The following is a 20,731-nucleotide window of genomic DNA, read 5'->3' as shown; positions in this document are numbered from 1 at the left end:
TAGATACGTCCCAATATGGATGATGACATTTAGCAAGGTTTGACCTTGGACAAGGTCGATCCGTCCCGAATCGGATCGGTTGTTGAGTGAGCATTTTAGATAAATCGTAGTCTGAAGGACGACAATGTTACCAAGAGGTTGTTTGATGCCGGTAACAACAATAAAAAAAGAACGGAAGAACGAGAGAAAGAAATACAGAAAGAAAGACAGAAGAAGGCACAGAAAGTAGAACAAAAGGAAAGACAGAAAGGACAGAAGGAAAGACATAAAGAACAAACATAAGAAATAAAGAACGAAAGAAAGAAGGAAAGAAAGTACAAACAAATGAAATAAACGAAGACTGAAAGAAGGACAAAAGAAAAAATGAAAGAAAGAAAGAACAAAAGAACGCAAGAAAGAACAAAACAACAAAAGGAAAAAACAAAAACAAGAATGAACGAACAAAAGAAATGATAAAAAAGAAAGAGAGAAAGAAAGAGAGAAAGAAAGAAAGAAAGAGAGAAAGAAAGAAGAAAAGAAAGTACAAACAAATGAAATAAACAAAGACTGAAAGAAGGACAAAAGAAAAAAAGAAAGAAAGAAAGAACAAAAGAACGCAAGAAAGAACGAAAGGAAAAAACAAAAACAAGAATGAACAAACAAAATAAATTATAAAAAAGAAAGAGAGAAAGAAAGAAAGAAAGAGAGAAAGAAAGAAGAAAAGAAAGTACAAACAAATGAAATAAACAAAGACTGAAAGAAGGACAAAAGAAAAAAAAGAAAGAAAGAAAGAACAAAAGAACGCAAGAAAGAACAAAAGAACGAAAGGAAAAAACAAAAACAAGAATGAACGAACAGAAGAAATGATAAAAAAGAAAGAGAGAAAGAAAGACAGAAAGAAAGAAAGAGATAAAGAAAGAAATAAAGAAAGAAAGAAAAAAGAAAGAAAAAAAGAAGGAAAGAAAGAAAGAAAGAAAGAAAAAAAGAAAGAACGTAAGAAAAAACAGTAGAACAAAAGAAAGAATAAAAGGAATACCACACACACGAAAAACGAAAACAAGAATGAAAGAACAGAGAGGATGAAAGAAAGAACAAAAAGAATGAACAAAAGTAAGGGTGAAAAGAAGACAGAAAGACAGAAAAAAAGAAATAAGGAAAGACAGAACCAAGTATAGAATGACAGGAGGAAAGAAATAACAAAATAATTTAAAAAAAACGAACAAAATAAATAAATAAAGAAAGAAAGAAAGCAAGAAAGAAAAAAAATGGAAAGGAAGAAGGAAAGGAAAAAAGGCAAAAATAAAGAAGGGGGAAAAAGAAAAAAAAAGAAAAAAGAACAAATTTAGAAAAATTGAGAACAATAAAATTGAAAAAAAAGAAAAAGAAAACAATACAAATTTTAAAAAAATGCAACTTAAAAAAATCTAATTTTGAATGTAAACATAACAAATGTGTTTTATTACATTTTTCATTTCAATTTTCTAACAAGATGAAGTTTGGGCTGCATTGAAAAACACAAAAACCGGGAACAATAAAATTGGAAATATAAGAAATATCAAAAAATATATGGATAAATCAATAAAGTGCTAAATAATTAAAAAAAAACAAAAGTATAAATTGAATCATTAATTTGAGCTTGATTATCTCCTAAGAGAACAAAAACATTTAATTGTTTTAGCATAACACTAGCACAAGGGTCTCCAGCATGGGGCCTGCAGGCACCAGGGTGGCCCCTAAAGACAGATAAGGAGCCCGCAGAGCTTCTCTGAAAATAGCTCACCAGAGCTGGGGTCGTTGAAATTTTCTAGGAAATATTTTTTTTCATTGGTTGATTGAGTCTATTTAACCCTATTTTTAATCATTTACCGGCTGATAACATAGTAATTACATGATAAGTTGTTACCTTAGAAATGCAGGTAAATAAATTCCGGTTCACTCATGGATTAAAAAAAGTGTATTCAAGTATTGATAACTATATTTAAGAAATTAAATAAGAGAGAAGAATGTATTTGTGTATTGAACACATTTCTTTAATCGTCTTATTATTGATCCATTTTATTGGAAATACAACAAACTAAATTACATTTTTTGTGAGAAAAAAATATGCAGGTTTTTTTAAGCTAGCTATCTGTCTAACTTTATTAGCTTTGTAGCTAATTATCTTCCTTTTTAGCTATTTAACAAGCTATCTAGCTAGCTTTTTACTTTTTTGCAAGCTAAATTTTGGCATCCTTTCTGGGTAGCTATCAAGGTGTGTTTTTAGCTCTCTCTCTTGCTATTTCGTTGTCTCTTTATTCTTTAAGCGAGCTATCGAGCTAGCTTTTTACTTTTTAGTATGCGCCTAGCTAATATTTGACCCTTTTTGCCAGTTATCATGCTACATTTTGGCATCCTTTCTGGCTAGCTATCAAGATGTGTTTAGCTTTCTATTTTGCTATTTCGTTGTCTCTTTACTCTTTTAGCGAGCTAGCTTTTCACTTTTTTGCATGCTGACTAGCTAACATTTTTACCCTTTTTTGCCAGTTATCAAACTAAAATTTGGCATTCTTTCTAGCTAGCTAACATAATAGGTTTTTAGCATACTATCTTTTTATTTTGTTGTCTCTTTACTCTTTTAGCTGGCTATCAAGCTAGCTTTGTACTTTTTTTGCATGTTGCCTAGCCAACATTTACCCTTTTTGGCAGTTATCAAGCTAAATTTTGGCATCCTTTCTAGCTAGCTATCAAGATGGGTTATTAGCTAACTATCTTGCTATTTTGTTGTCTCTTTACTCTTTTAGCCAGCTATCAAGCTAGCATTTTACCTTTTTGCATGTTGCCTAGCAAACATTTGACCCTTTTTGCAAGTCATCAAGCTAAATTTTGGCATCCTTCCTGGCTAGCGATCAAGCTACCTTTTTAGCTATTTAGCAAGCCATTTAGCTAAGTTGCTAATTTATAAATGCATATCAAACTGAATGCCCTTTGCACTAATTAGTAACAAATATCCCTGTGCATTTGAACGGGCCATTTCAAAATGTTATGGCAAAGTGTAATAACAGTTTCCTTACTAGAACCAGGTTCAAAATATACATCTTACTTGAGTTTTACCAATACATGCTAACAACTTGACTGGGGATTGTGTGCTGTGGAATTTGTTATCGATTATTCATTACCAAGGCAACATAGTTATTGATTAAAAAACAAATTTTGATTGGGCCCAGCTCAGAGCCCTTCCACAGAACCGAGTTAAAAAGAACACATACATTTGTTTCAGCAACTTGATGCTAGCGGTTCTCTGCCAACATCTTCCAGATCCAGCACCAACTCTCATAATTGCTTCAGGAATGGTCTACTATCCAATCACATTCCAGCTCAAAGAAAATCCTCAGGTAAAACTCCTATTCAATCAACAGCGCCCCCTATCCTCAGAAAATCACTTCGCATACCACACACACAAAAAAAAACCCACACTTCGATTTTCATTTTTAATTTATTGTAAAATTGGAAAAAAGGAGAGAAAGAGAAAAAAAAGCCCCGATAAGCATTTCCTTATTTTTTTTCTCAATACACATCTTTATCATAACTGCAAATCAAAGAAATTCCAAATAAATACATAAATAAATAAATAAATACATACGCGATCGATAATTATAAAATCGTTAATCGGTCGTTAATATGAAGTCATCTATGCAGCAATTCTTAAGAAATTCAAACGAGGGAAGGGGGGAATGTTTGGTATCTCAGGCTAATCATCGTAATCAGAAGAAGAATCATACTGAACACTTGTTTCTTTTTCTTTTCTTTTTTTTAAACCCTTAAATATAACATATTTATAAAAAGATACTGCTTTTCCCCTGTCAGTTAATCCATGCTGTACTGACGCGCCACGAAAAAAAGAAGTGGCGATTATTTACTTAAAAAAAGGAAAATAAACGGAAGAAACATACAACCTGTAAACAGCGTTGGCCCTTCCGCGATGACGTAATAGTACAGAGTTTGCTTTTGTTGCCCCCTGCAGGTCGGTGAAGAGCGCTACACCGACTTTGTGCTGACTCATTCTTTTTGAGAGCAAAGAAAGAAAAACGTACAAACTCTGATTTTGTATGATGTTACCCCAGCAACAACAAAAAGGTCCTGTGCTGATTTTGCAAGTAATATACAGATTCTCATATTTATATAGAGCTACTTATCCTTAGCATTCAAATCGTATCGTTATAGAAGCTGTACCTTAAGTTTCAACCCACCCGGCTTCTATTGCGCATGCTCAGATATCGAAAGGGCACAAAGGATGAAAGTGATGAAAACATGGAGGAGGATTTATAAATGGATATTCTGGGATCTAAGGTTTCAGATAGTTTTTAATAGTAAACAGGGAGAACCCAAGGAAATACTAAATGCAATTTTGAAATGTTGATTTCATTTATTGAGGTACAACAAAAATCAATACCTATCTGGCCAAGGGTGTCAAACTCGTTTGAGTTCAGGGGCAGTATGCTAGAAAAACATGGGGGCGGCCAGACTAGTAGAGTAAGGTGAAAGAAGGAGAGCAAGGTAGAGAAAGGGAGAGAGAGAGAGAGAGCAAAAGAGTGAAAGAGAATGAGAGAGAAATAAGGGAGAAAGGTAGAGAGAGAAGAGTAAGGGGAAAATAAGGGGAGAGAGAGAGATATAGAGAGAAAGTTGGAAAGCAAGCGTGACACAGAGAAAGAGAGAGAGATAGATTAAGAGAGGGCGAAAGATAAGAAGAGGATGAGAGAGAGAATGAGAGCGAGAAAATGAGAGGAAGAGAAAAAAACACAAAATGGAATTAAGACAGAATGGGAGAAGAAAGAGACAGAGATAAATCAAATGAGAGAGCAAGAGAGTGAAAGAGAATAAGAGAGAAATAAGGGAGAAAGAAAAAAAGGGAGAGCAAAATAAAGCTAGGGAAAAAGATAGGAAGAAAGAGAGTGAGACAGAGAGAGAAAAAAGAGAGAAGGATGGGGGAAATAGAGAGAAGAGAAAAAATGGAGAAAGAAATAGACAAAAAGAGAGTAATAGAGACAATAAAGACAGAAAGAGAAGAAAAGAGAAAAAAGAAAGGTAGAAAGAGAAGAGTCAAAGAGCGTGAGGGAGAAAATGAGAGGAAAGAGAAAGAGACAGATACAGACAATGTGGAAGTTGGAAAAAGAGAGAGAGGTAGAAAGAAAGAGTAGTATAAAAAGAGAGGGAGAGAAAGATAGGGAGAGGATGAGAGAGAAAGAATGAGAGCATATGAGAGGAAGAGAAAAGAAACACAAAAAGAAATTCAGACAGAAAGAGAAGGGGAAAAGAAAAAGAGAAATAAATAAAATGAGAAAAAGAGAGCGAGAAAGAAAGAAAAAAAAGGAAAACGAGAAAGAAATATGAAGTAGGGTTGAATTGTCTCAGTCCACCACAAAAAAAAAACATTTTACGAGAAAAATCACAGTGACCCAGCACTGGTGAGCTGTCGGATGAGCCATCCGACCGTTAAGGCCTTAAAGAGTTTGACTGACCTATATGTCTTTTTTGTTGACGTTCCTACTGTAGCACCTTATCGTCCGGTGCGCCTTATGTATGGACAATATATAGTTTATGGATGCCTTAACTGCATGGTTCGTCGGGGCACCAATTAGGATGAAACTTTGGACACCCTTCTCCACTGTTTATGGTCCCTGGCCTGTTCTTGGGTCGTGGCAAAGTTGGCACCAGTCCATTCCTTGATGTTGTTGGCCTGGTTGTTCTTCTGTCCCCTTGGACTGTGCCCTCTCTTGGTCAGTCCTGATGATCTTGTGATCTTGTTTCCGTCCAGCACTGTTGACAACAGTTCTCCTTCGGGTCCAATGTCCCATCTGACCGTTTTACGTTTGTCACATGGGCTAAGTAGTTGATGCCTAGAAGTTTCCTGTAGCACCGCATCTCCATGACCTCGATTTTCTTTTCCAGTTCTGCTGTCGTCTCGCAACTTAAGCGTAGAGGAAGATAGTAACCAGCGCTTGCATGGGTCTGATCTTTGATTTCACGTCTATGTTCTTGTCCCTCCAGGTGGGTTTAAGTCTGGCAAGTGCGGCTGTGGTCTGAGCTATCCTGACCATGATTTCTGGTTCTAACCCTTCTTCTGATATGACAGCTCCAAGACATTCAAGTTTGATGACAGGTTCTAGCTTTCTGTGGTTGATGGGGATGTTTTTAGTTATGCATTTTGTATTTCCTTGAGTTGTCTCTTTGTAATGTTCAAATTGATTTGATGATCTGAAACTTTCGTGATTGCTTAATATGCAAACACACAGAAATCGGGGAGATGGCAAATATGTTTTCACGGCACTATATACGTAAATGGATCGTCAGGAAGCGTTTGGTCACGTTTATGCAAATGAGCCATCAAATTTGGCAGTTCACCTTCAGGGGTTCCCTTAAATTGGGATTTTGTGCTGTTTAGCCCATTATTTTTTTTCCTAACAGTGACAATTGTATTTTTGTAGGGGCTACATAATTTATCAAAATATTCCAAAAACAGTTTGGTCAAAAAAAAAAATGACGCTAGGCCAAAAACTGATCGTGTGGGTTTAGTCCATTTGTGTCATTTTTAATACAGTAACTCAATTTTATAGGGGGTGCTGGTGTTTTTTTGTTTTTGTTTGTTTTTGTTTTTTTTTGAGCTGCCACCAAGGCAAAATATCAGGTTATGAAACAAAATGAATCTTTTTTGTTTTTGTGGAAGTTATTTATACAAAGAAACCCATAAAACAATGAAAAACAATTTTTTTTTGTGTGCAAATAATAATATATTCTGGTAAATCCACACAAAATAGAATGGTTTCCTTTCGACCCCAATTGGGTTAGTTTACACCAACGTGATAATGTTTTATATTTCATTTTTACCAGAGTATCAAAATTCAAGTGCCTTTTAACATAGCAGCCATGTCCAAAGTCAGGCCCGGGGGCCAGTTACGATCAAATTTCTACCAGTCTGCGGCCTCTTTCATAAAATTAATACTGTGTGGCCAGATGATGGCAGTAGCTCTTTGACCACATTACCTTTGGCTTTTTGTGACAATTTTAACCCACACAATGTTCGACATGGCAACTGTAAAACAAACGGAAAGTGGACTGTGAGGGCAGTCACTTTCCAGGACAAGTGGGAATTGAAGTATTTCTTTCACCGAAATCCAAAACAACTGCGTCTGCCTTCTAAAAGACTGATGTCTTTCAAAGATCAAGAGGCCCTGCCAGATGAAACATGCTGACTACAAAAAGCTAACTGGAAACGAGTGCTGTGAAAAGGTAAGCAACTGCAAGCTGTTTTAAATGCAGCATGTTTTTTCACATGACCCTAGGAGTCCAATGAAATTACTACAAAGGCGAGCTATGAGGTCGCGACACAGAACAAGCCTTCCATAGAATAGTGGATTTTCTAAAGACTTTTCAAAGAAAGCCAGTCTGTTTGGACACCCCTGGAATATACTATCTGAAATCTGTTAATTCGGTGCTTCCCGTGATTTCTGTAACGTACATGAGAGCGCTCCATTCTCTCTCAACCTTGTTCATTATTGTTTCTATAACATTTTGTCCCCCTTTCCCCCCCTTACTCATTATATTTCACCCACACAGCTGGTGTCTTTAATTTGCATTAGCCGAGCTCTTGTGAAGGCCAACTTTAATTTGATTTTAATAATTCACACAGTTCCGTTGCAGAAAATCCCATGCGCAAAAAAAGTCCTTTTTAGATTTATAAGGCCTTGTATGGCCTGGAGAAAAAAAGGGGGGTATCTATCATAGCTTCATTTGACAGAAGACAGTAACAGAAGCTCACCAGGGAGCGCAAAATCTATAGCGCCTGCTTTCCATAATGTTGTACTTTGTTGCAAAAACAATATAATGACTCAAATAAATGCCATGTTTTTTTTTTTTTAACAGCCTCTACTGGGATTGAGACGTTTATTCAGGTGAGCGGGGCCGCTTTTGAATATATAACGGAAGAAATTTGCATTCATTAGGGGTTTATTCATGCTTGATTTACCGAGTCTTAAAAGCAATCGAGGCCAAATGATGTGTAACGCTTCAAAATGGCCAGCAGAAGCGCTGTTGCAACTACTTTGCTGTTTTAAGTCAAGTCATGTTTGTACAGTATTGCCCTCAAAGGGATTATAAAATCCCTTTTTTTTTCAATTAGGCACTGAGCACGGTCAAGACTCCCGCGGACCTGTTCTGAAAATAGCCTATTAGTGCAGGGTCATTGTGATATTTTATTTATTTTCTATTTAACCCTATTTTTCATAACCTAGTAATAACATAATAATAACATAGTAATAACATTATATGATTGTTGTATTAGAAATTCAAATAAATAAATAAGTTCATTTGCTTCATAAACAAAAAATGTATTCGAGTATTGATAATTACTTTATCGCAAATAATTAGTTAATTAACTAATTAATCAAGATATTTATCTAAATGTATTCATTGATCTTTTTTTTTATTTATTTGACAGGGAAGTTCCAATTAAGGGGTTTTCTAAGGCATATGACCTAAAATGTGCAGTGTTTTTAGCGAGCTATCTGGCTACCTTTATAGCTTTGTAGCCAGCTATCTAGCTTTTTGTTTTTGCATTGCATCTAGCTATTATTTTACCTTTTTAAGCTAAATTTTGGCCTCCTTACTAGCTTGATATCTAGCTTTTTATCTGGCTATTCAGATGGCTACTTACTGTTTTGGCTAGCTATTGAGCTCCCCTTTAGTTTTTTACCTGAATACTTTTCTGTCATAATTACTGACTGCATCACCTGTGCCCGCTCATTTGGCGCCAGCTGTTGCAAGCTGCCTGATTGGTTTCCTGTCCCTTTTTAAGCCCAGTCCTGTCACTCTGTCCGTCAGCGAACCTCTGTTGTTACAAGGCAAGCATAATGACCCTGACTCATGCCTGTCCCGTTTTTGTACCCATTTTTCCACCTGTTCGTTCCTAATCTCCCCGTTTGTCTCCGGCTCTTTTTGATTCCGACCACGTCTGCTCTCACGTCCCGGCTTATGACCCGTTTTCTATCCCGAGCACGTTTTTGCTTTCCTGTCCTGGCTATCGACCTGTTTTTTCCATCCCTGACACGGCAATCTCCTACCACGGAAGATCTACTTCCCGCGTCCAGCGAGCACCGGATCGCGGGCGCTACCCTTCCTCTCTCTATCAATAAAACTTGTGGTTATTGTTACCCGATTGGGTCCTGATTACGTTCTGGTCATGACATTTTTCTTGCTTTGTAGCTAGTTATCTTCCTATCTATTTAGCAAGCAGTATAGCTATCTATCTAACAATTTTAGCCTCCCTTCCACCAAGCTATCTAGCTTCTTTTTTCTTAGCTTTCTATCTGGCTATTCAGTTGTTTTTTAGCTAGCTATTTCAATTTCTTTTAGTTTTTTTTTACATATTGCGAACTGCAACCGACATAAAGTAGCCATTAGCAACAACCTGACGACGTTTAACTCAAAATAAGCCATAAACGGGACGTAAAAGAGCCACAATTAGATAAGGCAAGCTGCTTGTTGAATTAAACTCACACACGTTTCGAAAAACAAACAGGCAATTAAAATTTAATTTGAGGCGGGAAGTTCCGTTTTCGACGACGGCATCGAAGATATATGGCGAGTGAACGTGCCCGAAATTCAATGGTTTTTTTTTTCCTGCAGCAGATGTCGGACATTTTGGCCGAGACGTGCCTGACGCTGTCTAATTGATGGATGGTTTTGCTCTTAATTTGACCTCCTAATGCTAATGCCCAGCCCGGTTCCACAGATGCTTCTTTCTAAAAAACAAAGTGACGTTGACTGTTTTTCAGTACAGGGGTCTCCAACGTGGTAGCAGTTGAGAGGCCAGTGGACCGTTTCTGTTCCAGTGCCGGGTCATTGTAATTTTCTAGTAAAGTGTTTTCTTTTTTTAATTGGTTGACTGAGTGTTTTTAACCCTATTTTAAATAATTAACCTGGTAATAACATAGTAACTACATAATAAGTTGTTATTTTAGAAATTCAGATAAATACATTCCAGTTTAGAGAAAAACGTCTATCTGATAATTATTTTCAAGCACTTAATTTCGAGAGGAGAATGATATTTTTTTAGTGAATTAAAGAAATGTATTCATATTTTTATTCATTAAATTTGATTTTTTTTTCCTAGCTACAGTATCTGGCTATCTTTCTAGCTTTGTAGCTAGCTATATAGCAAACATTCTAACTTTGTTGCTAGTTATCAAGCTAAATTTTTGCCTCCCTTTTTCTCTATCAATCTAGCTTTGTTTTTAGCATTCTATCTAAATATTTAGTTGGCTATTTACTCTTTTAGCTCCCTTTTAGTTTTTTTACCTGTTTACCTTTCGATCTACCCTTTTAGATATTTAGCAATGTAATCAAGTTTCCATTTTAGAAATTTCCATCAAACTGCACAAATTAGTAACAAAAATTAAAAGATAAATTTGGAGACCCCTGGTTTAGTACAATAGCACCCCAGGCTAGAGCGACCCTGCCTTACAACGTTTAAACTTTACAGTATGGTCCCATCTTTACAGCATTTTTTCAAAACACCAAAACGTAGAAAATTCAAACTTTGCGGTGTTTGCCAATGTATAAACTTTTCACATATTTTATACATGTTTTGATTATTTCAAAGGGTTTTATTATAGAATACATACAAAAATAGATATACTGTTAGGTATAATAAGCAACACTGAATTGTTTGCAATTGGGGAAATAACTAAGAAAGATGCTGAAATAATTGTTTGTGTTGTTTATGAGGTAAATAAAATAAACCTCCTTACACAATTGATATTTGTTTTGGTTCTACGTAGTCTGTCATGTTGAGAGTTAATAGGTGCTCTGCTGTGTTTGCAAGGTTTGCTTTTGCTGAATAAGGGGAATTGCAATCATTAATAGGGGAGCAATTGGCTGAGGTGGACAGGTATAAGTTACATAACTGGAAAAAAAAGAAGTCAGGTGTTAGATATTAAAAGGATCACTTTTTACGCAAAGTAAAAACGTATGCTAGCTCACTAGCTAGTGATTAAAAACGTTTAACAATTTATTAAGGTTAGTGGAAATTTAGTATTGTATTGGATAGCTAACTGTAAATGATCATTTGGCGATTTCTCCTAAGTCCGCAATTTCTTTTTTTCTTTGAGAGCCATAATATATTTTAATGTTTTTTTCTATGATTATTTCTTCTCCCCCAAACGCTAGAATAGCTTTTTTTCCCCGGGTTCTTAATTTGACAACCTGTTTGTTTTTCTTCTGCTTGCAAGGAATAATGCTTATGATGCCAGGGTTGGTCTAGTTCTTTGTTTTTGCAGAGAAGATTCCAACGACACAGTTAGTAAATACAAAGTACAAGATGTTAACTAGATATTATTTATGTAAATTTGTTTCTTTTTTTTTCTTCTTATTTGTCCTTTTTGTTTTTTCGACATTTTGTGGGCGGACATTTCCAAAATAAAATGTGTTGTGGTGCGATAACGAAATGAAACCGGTACAAGCCAAGTTTCCAAGATTTCAGCCCTTTATCGTCAACTCTTTAAATCCAACTGGCGACTGAATACGGACTCCGACTGTTCAAAATACAAAAACTGTGGCTGTCGACCAGCAAGCCAAATTTATAATTGATGGCGCGTACATCACAAATATCACACCCCTCTCTCCCTCTATTCCCACCCCATCTGATCAATATTACCCTCATCCTCATTATGCGGCCTCTGAAACCGATGGTTCCTATTAAGATGGATAGATCTCCTGGCACGGGATGAGGACCCCCAACAATATAACCCCCGCTCCTGCCGGTAGCAGCTGGAGAGGCTTGGCAGCGGGTAGAGGGCGCAACCCCTCCTCGGCCCACGGCGGCTGGGATGTTTACAACCGCTGTCAGCCTCATTTGTATATTTTATGAAGCCGTTATAGACGCCGTGCCGTTTTACTGTACCGCACGTGCCGATCGGACGGATGGCATTTATAGGAAACTGCTTTACCTCGGAGATCCGGACCTGATATAAGGGGAAGGAGTGGCGGGAAGTAGCATAATAAAAGCGTTTAACTGGATTTTTTCTGTTCCTAGCAGTGATGGAATGAAGGAAAGCTCGTTTGCTAAAGGCGCTGAACGAACTTGGAGGTTTTTAACTCCCTGCCGCCATCACCTGGCTTGCGTAATCATTTCAGCGGCGTCAGCATGTGCAAGAACCGGCATTTTTAAGAAGCACTCGAACTAACTTCCTATTTCTTGGTGTAAATCAGTCCTTTTCTTACTATTACCATTTCCATGCTACACTAACAAATATCCATCCATCCATTATCTGCACCGCTCATCCTCAGTAGGGCCACGGGGGTGCTGGACTTATCTTCGGGCAGTAGGCAGGGGACACCCTGAACTGGTTGCCAGCCAGTCGAAGTGCCAGGAGGAAGCCCACGCAAGCACAGGGAGATGATGCAAACTCCACACAGAAGGTTCGATCTCATGACTTCAGAACTGTGCCGCACACGTGCTAACCATTGCGCCGCCGTGCTGCCACACTAACAAATAGAACAATAAAAACGGGACGGACATGCCACCACGCTACAGCTTTCCATGAAAAGGAAGATTTTGCTTAGTTTGAATGTGAAAGAACAAGCTAGTTTCTGACTTAGACAATGCTAGCAAGAGTCAGTGTTATGGTAAGGGTTAAGGTTAGGGTTAGAGTCATATTTAAAGAAATAAATAGAAAAATAAAAAAACAAAAACAAAAATAAAAATTAGGATTAGGTTTAGGGTTAGGCTGAGGGTTATGGTTAGGGTTAGCGTAAGGTTTAGGGTTAGGGTTAGGGTTAGCATTAGGGTTCGTGTCAAGGATTGGGTTAGGGTTAAGGTTAGAGCTAGGGTCATATTTAAAAAATAAATAAAAATAAAAATAAGCGAAGCAAGATGAAAAAAAATGGACTGACAGCAAGTAGCGTAGCATTTTTGTTAGCCGGTTTAGAAAAACCATGATTTTGTCCAAGTTCCGGTACTAGCGGTATCTTCTTAAATGGAAACAGTGAAAATAAGCTTCATGTTTTTTTTTGCTGAAACTTGCGTCGTGTAGTACACCAAAAACTAGCAGCGTTTATCAATGTTCCGATTCCACTAAAATAAACGGATCTATCGACTGCAAAGTGTACCTATTTTTTCAGTGATTTCTGCGAAGTTGTCCATGGAGGTTGTTTTTTTCTTAATCCTGCACCAAATGCTAAAAAAATCACCAGTTTTAATTTGACGACTTATTTGACGGGACATAAAGCGAGCCAAACTGGATACTCAACAAGATACTGTGGGTAGAAAGCTTGAATACGATGTTAATACTTTCATGATATTGTGTTTTTCTTCGTAACAGTAAAACATATCCTTAAATATATCAACCCTTATTGAAATTGGCCACCAGGCTAATGAAACAAGTTTTCCTCAGTCGTAATTTGGCGGCTCATTTATGGGTTAGATAGCTAGCCAAAGATTACGATATTGGATCAAGATACTGTGTGCCGAGTACCGAAATTGAAAACTACTTACGGTACCATGTAATAACTTCATGATATTATGTTTTACTATGTAATAGTGGCAAAAATAGCGTTGAAAATATAAACCCACAGTGAAATTGGCAACCAAGGGCAGCTGAACCATGGCTCATTCGTCGGTAAGTACGGCTAGCAAATCATGATATTGATCAATATACTGTGCGTACATTGTCGATTATTCTACGTAACAGTACCCCTAGTTAAGTAAACCTGCACTGAAATCGGCCACCAGGTGATGCTGGAAAAGGAGGTATAACCATAATGTTTTACCTGCTTCCATATCTAAAATAAACAACTACAAGAACATAGACGTTAAGCGTAGCGTTTGTGATGTCATTTTTGTGATACATATATATATATATATATATATATATATATGTCTGGGATGAAATGAATGATGAAAATGAACCAGTGCCCGTAACAAAATCCAACCCACATAGTCTACACCCCTAAATTAGTATATATATATATATATATATATATATATAATTATATATATATATATTTATTATTATTATTATTTTTTTTAACTTTTTTCCCCAATATTCTCAAAACCTTAAATACAAAAAACATCGTCTTTTTTTTTTTTCGTCATTCCTTTAACCTGAAGCTATTATTCTCCTTAATAACGTTAGTTGTACTGTCGTCTCATGAATGAATACTATGCGTTTTCGGAATAATACAAATAACGTTTTGGTCCTTGGTCCCTTTTTCCGGGGTTGCGCCGACGCTTTACGGTAACCGCAGTGACCTCCTCCAAGGCTGGTGGGCGTGGTGCTTGCGGCGAGACGACATACAGGGGAGCACAAGAAGAAGAAAAGCCCCCCCTCCTTTCCCGCCTTGTTTTTTTTGTGTGTGTGTGTGAGAACCCTCATTTGTCCAAGGAGCAGCGAAAGCCACAAGCGCATCTTCCGTTGATATATATGTGTATAGAATATGTATATAGAAATCTATTTGTGGTTGCTGCTTTTTCCTGTCGGTTAGTTTGTTGCTTCGTTTAACAATTCAAGTCTCAACAAGAAGAAAAGTTCCGTTGACCAGGTCTTTCTTTTTTTTTTTTTTTTTTTATGTTTCCGACTCACTCATCTTTTTCTGTGCCATCTGTAAGCGTCCCCCGGCAACGTCCTCCTCCATGTCCTGAGGAGACGCACGGTTTCATAAGTAAATGCTGATATGTCTTCGTCCCCCCCAAATATCTTCGTTTTTTCTTTTTTCTTTTAAAAACATATGTTGCTTTCCGAGGAAAAAAAAGAATCCGTAAGCCACTCTGAAATATCTTCACGTGTCGTCTAAGACCTGGGGAAAGAACAGATTTTTTTTTTTGAATTTTAGTGATATTTCAATGTTCAATGATATTACAATGTTAAGGGCCGTCATACTAGCATTAGCTGCTAAACTAATTAGCATCAACTGATTGTATAAAACTGATAATGGTCACATCTTATGCCAGATATCGGCCTGATAGAAAAAACACCCGATAATTGAATAAATTTTCAGTATTAGGCAATATTGCAAACTCATTAGCGGGATGTCGATATATCCAGCTAGCGTATTAGCTACCTAGCTAATTCTTTATGATCAGTCCTACCTTTCAGGCCAAATAACTGGCTTCCTTTTGACCACTCTAGCTATTTTCGTAGCTGAATGTCTAGCCAACTACCTATTATAATAGCTGAATGTCTAACCAATTACCTATTAAGATGGCTAGCGACCTAACTAGCAATTTACTTTCTAACCTATCTAGGTTTCAATCGGCGTGTTCTACTACCCTTTTTCTTAGCAAGCTTCCTGTCGATATATCCAGGTAACAAATTAGCTTCGTAGCTAGCACTTTAAGATCATTCTTTCTGCCTTTAGGCCAGCTAACTAGCTTCCGTTTGACTGTGCTAGCTATTTTGATATGTAAATGTATATCCAACTACCTATTAAAATAGCTAGAAACCTAACTAGCAATCTGCTTTTCAACCGAGCTAGGTTTCAATCGGTGTGTCGGACTACCACTTTTCTTAGCAAGCTTTCTGTCGACATATTCAGCTAGCGTATTAGCTACCTAGTTAGCTATTTATGGTCAGTCTTTCTACGTCTCTGGCGAGTTAACTCGCTTCTTTTTGACCAAGCTAGCTACTTCATTTCTGAATGTCTAGCAAACTACCTATTAAGATAGCTAGCTACCTAACTAGCAATCTACTTTTTAAACTAGCTAGATTTCAATCGGCATGTCCGACTACCACTTTTCTTAGCAAGCTTTCTGTCTTGATATATCGACATATCTAGCATATTAGCTAACTAGCTAGCTATTTATGTTCAGTCTCTCTACCTTTCAGGGCAGCTGACTAGCTTCCTTTTGACCGTGCTAGCTATTTCATAGCTGAATGTCTAGCCAGCTACCTATTGGGCTAACAATCTACAATGTAGATTCTACATGCTGTCCTAGATAGATTTCAATCTGTCTTGCTACTATTTTCCAAAATAGCTATCTTTCTGTCCATCCAACTATGCATCAATTTGTATCTTTTTCTGACAGAAGTATGAAATTTCATGTGAGCTAACGGCTTTCCCAAACGGACCTGTGCTGCTGCTGCTGCCTCCGCGATGAATGCTGAAGATAGGCTGTGTCAGTAAGGACGGCTAGCATCCTTCGGTCTCTTTAGCTGGACTTTCAACCTCTTCATGCCAATCTGGAAGCCGTTCATGGCCTGGATAGCTGCCTGCGCGCTAGCGGGGTTGTCGAAGCTCACGAAACCTGGCAGGAAAAAGACAAAAGGGGGGATGAATACCAGTCGCAGTGAAATTGTATATGTTTTACAAATATATGTTTTACAAAGTAGAGCCCCAAATTACGTCAGTTAACGATATTTTGACGTTACGATGTGGAACACGATGTTTTTTCCACCCTTTGTTCTGGCGTTTTCCCCACAATAAAATATCAGGAAAAACTTTTTCACGGGAGGCCATCAAATTTGCGCGTCGTATGATTAGCTAAGTCTCTAAGACACCTGTCTGCTATTGGTCGACTTCAGATAAAATGTTGGTTTGCTATCGGATTGGATCACAGTATCATGGGTTTCAACACCCCCCTGCGGAACTGGCTGCTGGACTTCCTCTGTGACAGACCCCAATCAGTGCGGATAGGTCAGAACAGTTCAGATGTCATCTACCTCAGCACGGGCTCCCCCCAAGGCTGCGTCCTAAGCCCCTTGCTGTTCACCTTGATGACACACGACTGCGTCCCTAGGTCCGCCACAAACCACATCGTGAAGTATGCTGACGACACAACAGTGGTGGGCCTCATCAGGGATGACAACGACCTGGCCTACAGAGAGGAGGTGGAGCAGTTGGTGGGCTGGTGCAGGGACAACAGCCTGGTCCTGAATGTCGACAAAACTAAAGAGATCATTGTCGACTTTAGGAAAAACCAGCCCAACCATGCCCCACTTTGCATCAACAACAAGGCTGTGGAGGTTGTCAGCAGTATCAAGTTCCTAGGGGTGCACATTACAAACAAACTCACCTGGTCCGTGAACACTGCATCACTGGTTAAGAGGGCACAGCAGCGCCTGTACTTCCTGCGGAGGATGAGGAGAGCCCACCTGCCCCCACCCTCCCTCATTACATTCTACAGGGGCACCATAGAGAGTATCCTGACCAGCTGTATCTCTGTGTGGTGTGGAGGCTGCAGCGCTACCGACTGGGGTAGTGTGAGGAGGGTAACGAGGACAGCAGAGAAAATAATCGGGACTACACTTCCCTCCATTCAGGACATTGGCCAGAAGCACTGCCTATCCCATGCTAAAAACATTACCGGGGACCCCTCTCACCCCCATCATGGACTGTTCACTCTGCTAGCCTCTGGGAAGAGGTACTGCAGTGTGCGGTGCAGGACCACCAGGCTCCGCAATAGTCTAGTCCCCCTGGCCATTAGACTGTTAAATGGTCAATCTAACATATAGTTAACTTAAATCTAAACGGCTGCTAATCTGACTTTTTGCACTACTGGCAGTTTTTTTTTATAGCTTGCCACTCCTTGCACATTGCTCTCTGCACTATTGTAATTACAGCGTTATTGTTACAGTGTTAATGTTACTGTGTACCTGACTTGTTAACCTGACTGCCCATTTTGCACATCTGGTTAGCTACTCTTCTTGCACTATCGGCACTATGGTAAAATACTATACGTAGCCAAAATACAATACAACATTATTTATATCTGTACATTCAAGGAAACTGTGGGGGTCAGATGCATCGACATTTCGTTCTGTATACACGTGTACTAGAATGACAATAAAGTAGATCTGAATCTGAATCTGAATCTGAATCTGAATGTTTTCAGCCTTTTGGCTGATATGTTTTTGGCTGAACTACCTCCCAAAATGCCTTTCTTTCTTTTTGTTAATTTCCAAATCATTTGTGCTTTTTAGAGAATGATCAGATTTGAGCCATACAATAACGTCTTTTCGTGTACCACATTTATTTGATATGGGTCCCAAGACTTGATGCTAAAAGGAGGAATAAAAACATGCTAACCATTGAAAGAAAGCTTGATGTAATTAAGAAGTAGGAAAAATAAAAGTGAGGAGGTGATCAAAACCGAAAAGTTTTCTCAGGATCCTCGTTAATGGAAGCTTGAAAAACAGTTGTAAATTTTAATCTGTTGTATCCTTCACCTCCTGGCATCCACCCACTAACCCCATTGTACCAGCTTATGTCATATTTAAGTTGTGCTTTACATGAATATTTATTTGCAATGTTATCATTTATACATATATTACATTTAAATATTACTGTATACCAGGGTCTTCAACGTGGTGCCTCTGGGCACCAGGTAGCCCCCTAAGATCACCTGAGTAGCTCGCGGACAGATTCTGGAAAAATATCATGGGTCATTCTAATTTTCTGGGAAATTTGATTTCTGATTGGGGAGATGTTTAGTGGTTGACTGAGCCTATTTTAACCCTTAGTAATTACACACTGGTAATAACATAGTTACAACATTTTTAAAACAACTAAACTAAAAACTGGTAGCTCTTTGCGCTAATCCATAACAAAAAAGTAGCTCTCAGCTTAAAAAAAGTTGGGGACCCTTGCTATATGCTAATCTGTCCCTAAAATGTCTGTCTTAAAATTGAAGTAAAAAGCCTTGAGTTTGCGTTTAAGAATAGTTCAAGTCATCGGAAGATTGAAGATGGATACGTTTACCATATATAAAAAATAAACCAACCTAATAATGTAAATAAAATTGTAGTGATGTGTTAGTGGATAGCAGAAGAAACTACTAAGGCCTGTGAAAGATTCCGAGAACCAAACAGAGCCAAATCACAGAACATAGCTGTAAGCCATAACCTGAAGCTACGTGGCTAGAAAGAGACACATTAGAAAAAAGTGGAAGACGCATATAACACGAGACCCGGCGACCATGCCATTCTGGGTTAGCACTTTGAGTTGAGTTTTTGTTCATACATTTTTATTTGATATCTATTATCTATAAACAATTTTAGTGTTTTTACCTTAGCTTATTACGATAGATGCCTATCCACCGCCATACGACAATCTCACCTTATAAACCCGACATCAGAACGGATAAGTGTTGTATCCCGGAGGTCTACTGTATACAGACGCGGGGCTCGGCTACGTGAACAGAATAGAGATGTTACTGTCTCCATGCAACACGATTTTTGACGTGAAAAAAAATCCCCCCCACACCTGCACTAAACATCCTGTTTCCATCATGTGTAAAAATAAACTCTTGAGAAGTCAGTGACCAGAAACTGCAACGGAGTGTGTCTCCGCCTGATGTGCTCCCCCGCGTCTCGGGTGTCATTAGGAACGCGTGCTGACCCGTAAAAAGCAGCATGAGATATTCCTTGGACCTCGCGCCCCTGGCCACCTGGGGGACAGCTCTCGCTTGGCCCATTAGGGCGAGGATGCACAAACAGCGACCAGGAAAGGGAGCTGGGAAAGAATGCGAAGGTGCGGGATTCAGCCACCAGTGCCTTTCATGCAGAAACCTGCAAAGGTGTCGAGTTGGCGAAAATGTGCGCGTCCAAGTCTATAATGTGAGAATTACTGTAATCTCTTGCTAATTTGCAACTTCAGTGCATCGCGGGTTGAAAAAAATTCCCCGATCCATTATCCTCAATTGCTCATTTTTGCAAGTGCGGCTGGCATAGCACATATTTTTCAGACCTGGCTCTTTTTTGTTGTTCTGTACACCAGAGATGAACTGCATTCTGGCAGTCGCAATCCATATCTCCAATCGCTCGAGCAGGGATCGGCATAGCCTACTTTTGTTGGGCCTTGCGACTCTCTTTTTTTAATCATAACTGTATTCCTGCCTGAAATGAACTGCACTTGTAAGGCCGGGATCTGTGATACCCGATCGCATATTGCAGGGAGTACAGACCAGCAGAGCGCACTTTTGGTGGCTTTTTGTCTGCCATTACTGTATTTATGCCTAAAATGAACTGCACTCGTTGCGATCCATTACCTCTCCTCCCATATTGCTGCGAGCGTGGGCAGACAGGAGACAATTTTATCAGGAGGCTTGCAATTAGGGCCCCCGTAAAGAGAAATGTACGGTTGTGGCCACGATCCATTATCCCCTGGTCAACCATTGCTAAGAGCAAGGGCCAGCAGAGCGCATTTGTTTTTCATTTCGGACGGCTCGAGCGTACCATTGTGGTTTGCGAAAAATGAACTGCACTGATTTGGCTCGCGGTACATAAGCCCCAATTGCTGAGGGCTGGGGATGAGAGAGTAAATTTGTTTCATGCGTGACCGCTCTTTTTTTCATTCTTTCCACCTAAAACGAACAGCAGTCAAGCGGTCGTGATTCATTATCCACATTCAAATATTGCTGCGAGGGCTGACTGACAAAAGGCATACGATTCTGGCTCATCTTAAATGAAATGCACGTTTATGGCCACAATCCATTAGTCAACTATTGCCGAGAGCAGGGGCTGGCAGAGTGCATTTGTATTCAAATCGGGCCGCTGAAGCTTATCATTGTAACCCAGTTAAAATGGCCTGCACTGTTTTGGCCATAATCCATTCTCCCCAGGTGACTATCGCTAGGAGCGGGGGCCGAGGGAGCAAATTTGTGTAGCTCTTCATGACTCTTTTTTCCACTCGTTTCGCCTAAAATGAACAGCACTCGTGCAGCCACGGTTCATTATCCCTGGTGGTCTATTGCTGCAAATTGATGTGTTCATTAAAAAGACAGCAT

The 20,731-nt window shown here is 38.7% G+C and overlaps 1 protein-coding gene across 6 annotated transcripts in view; it reads right to left on the bottom strand.

Annotated features, from left to right (window-relative positions):
- Positions 1-3,432: 3,432 nt before the first annotated feature.
- The window catches only part of LOC148354678 (CUGBP Elav-like family member 5), a 492,473-nt gene continuing 475,174 nt past the window's right edge, over positions 3,433-20,731 (bottom strand). For all 6 annotated transcript variants that reach the window (XM_088349927.1, XM_088349929.1, XM_088349930.1 and 3 more), the window contains 2 exons: positions 16,077-16,252; positions 3,433-14,805 (listed from right to left, as the gene is read on the bottom strand). In XM_088349927.1, the coding sequence (XP_088206053.1) occupies positions 16,125-16,252 (128 nt within the window). In that variant the 3' untranslated portion in view covers positions 3,433-14,805; positions 16,077-16,124. The remainder of the gene's footprint in view (positions 14,806-16,076; positions 16,253-20,731) is intronic.

The sequence above is a fragment of the Urocampus carinirostris genome, chromosome 12 (assembly GCF_059441175.1).
Source record: "Urocampus carinirostris isolate Australia breed hairy pipefish chromosome 12, RoL_Ucar_1.0, whole genome shotgun sequence".
Taxonomy (NCBI): Eukaryota; Metazoa; Chordata; class Actinopteri; order Syngnathiformes; family Syngnathidae; genus Urocampus; species Urocampus carinirostris.
The sequence above is the reverse complement of the archived record's forward strand: the minus strand, read 5'-3'. Positions and strand labels throughout refer to the sequence as shown.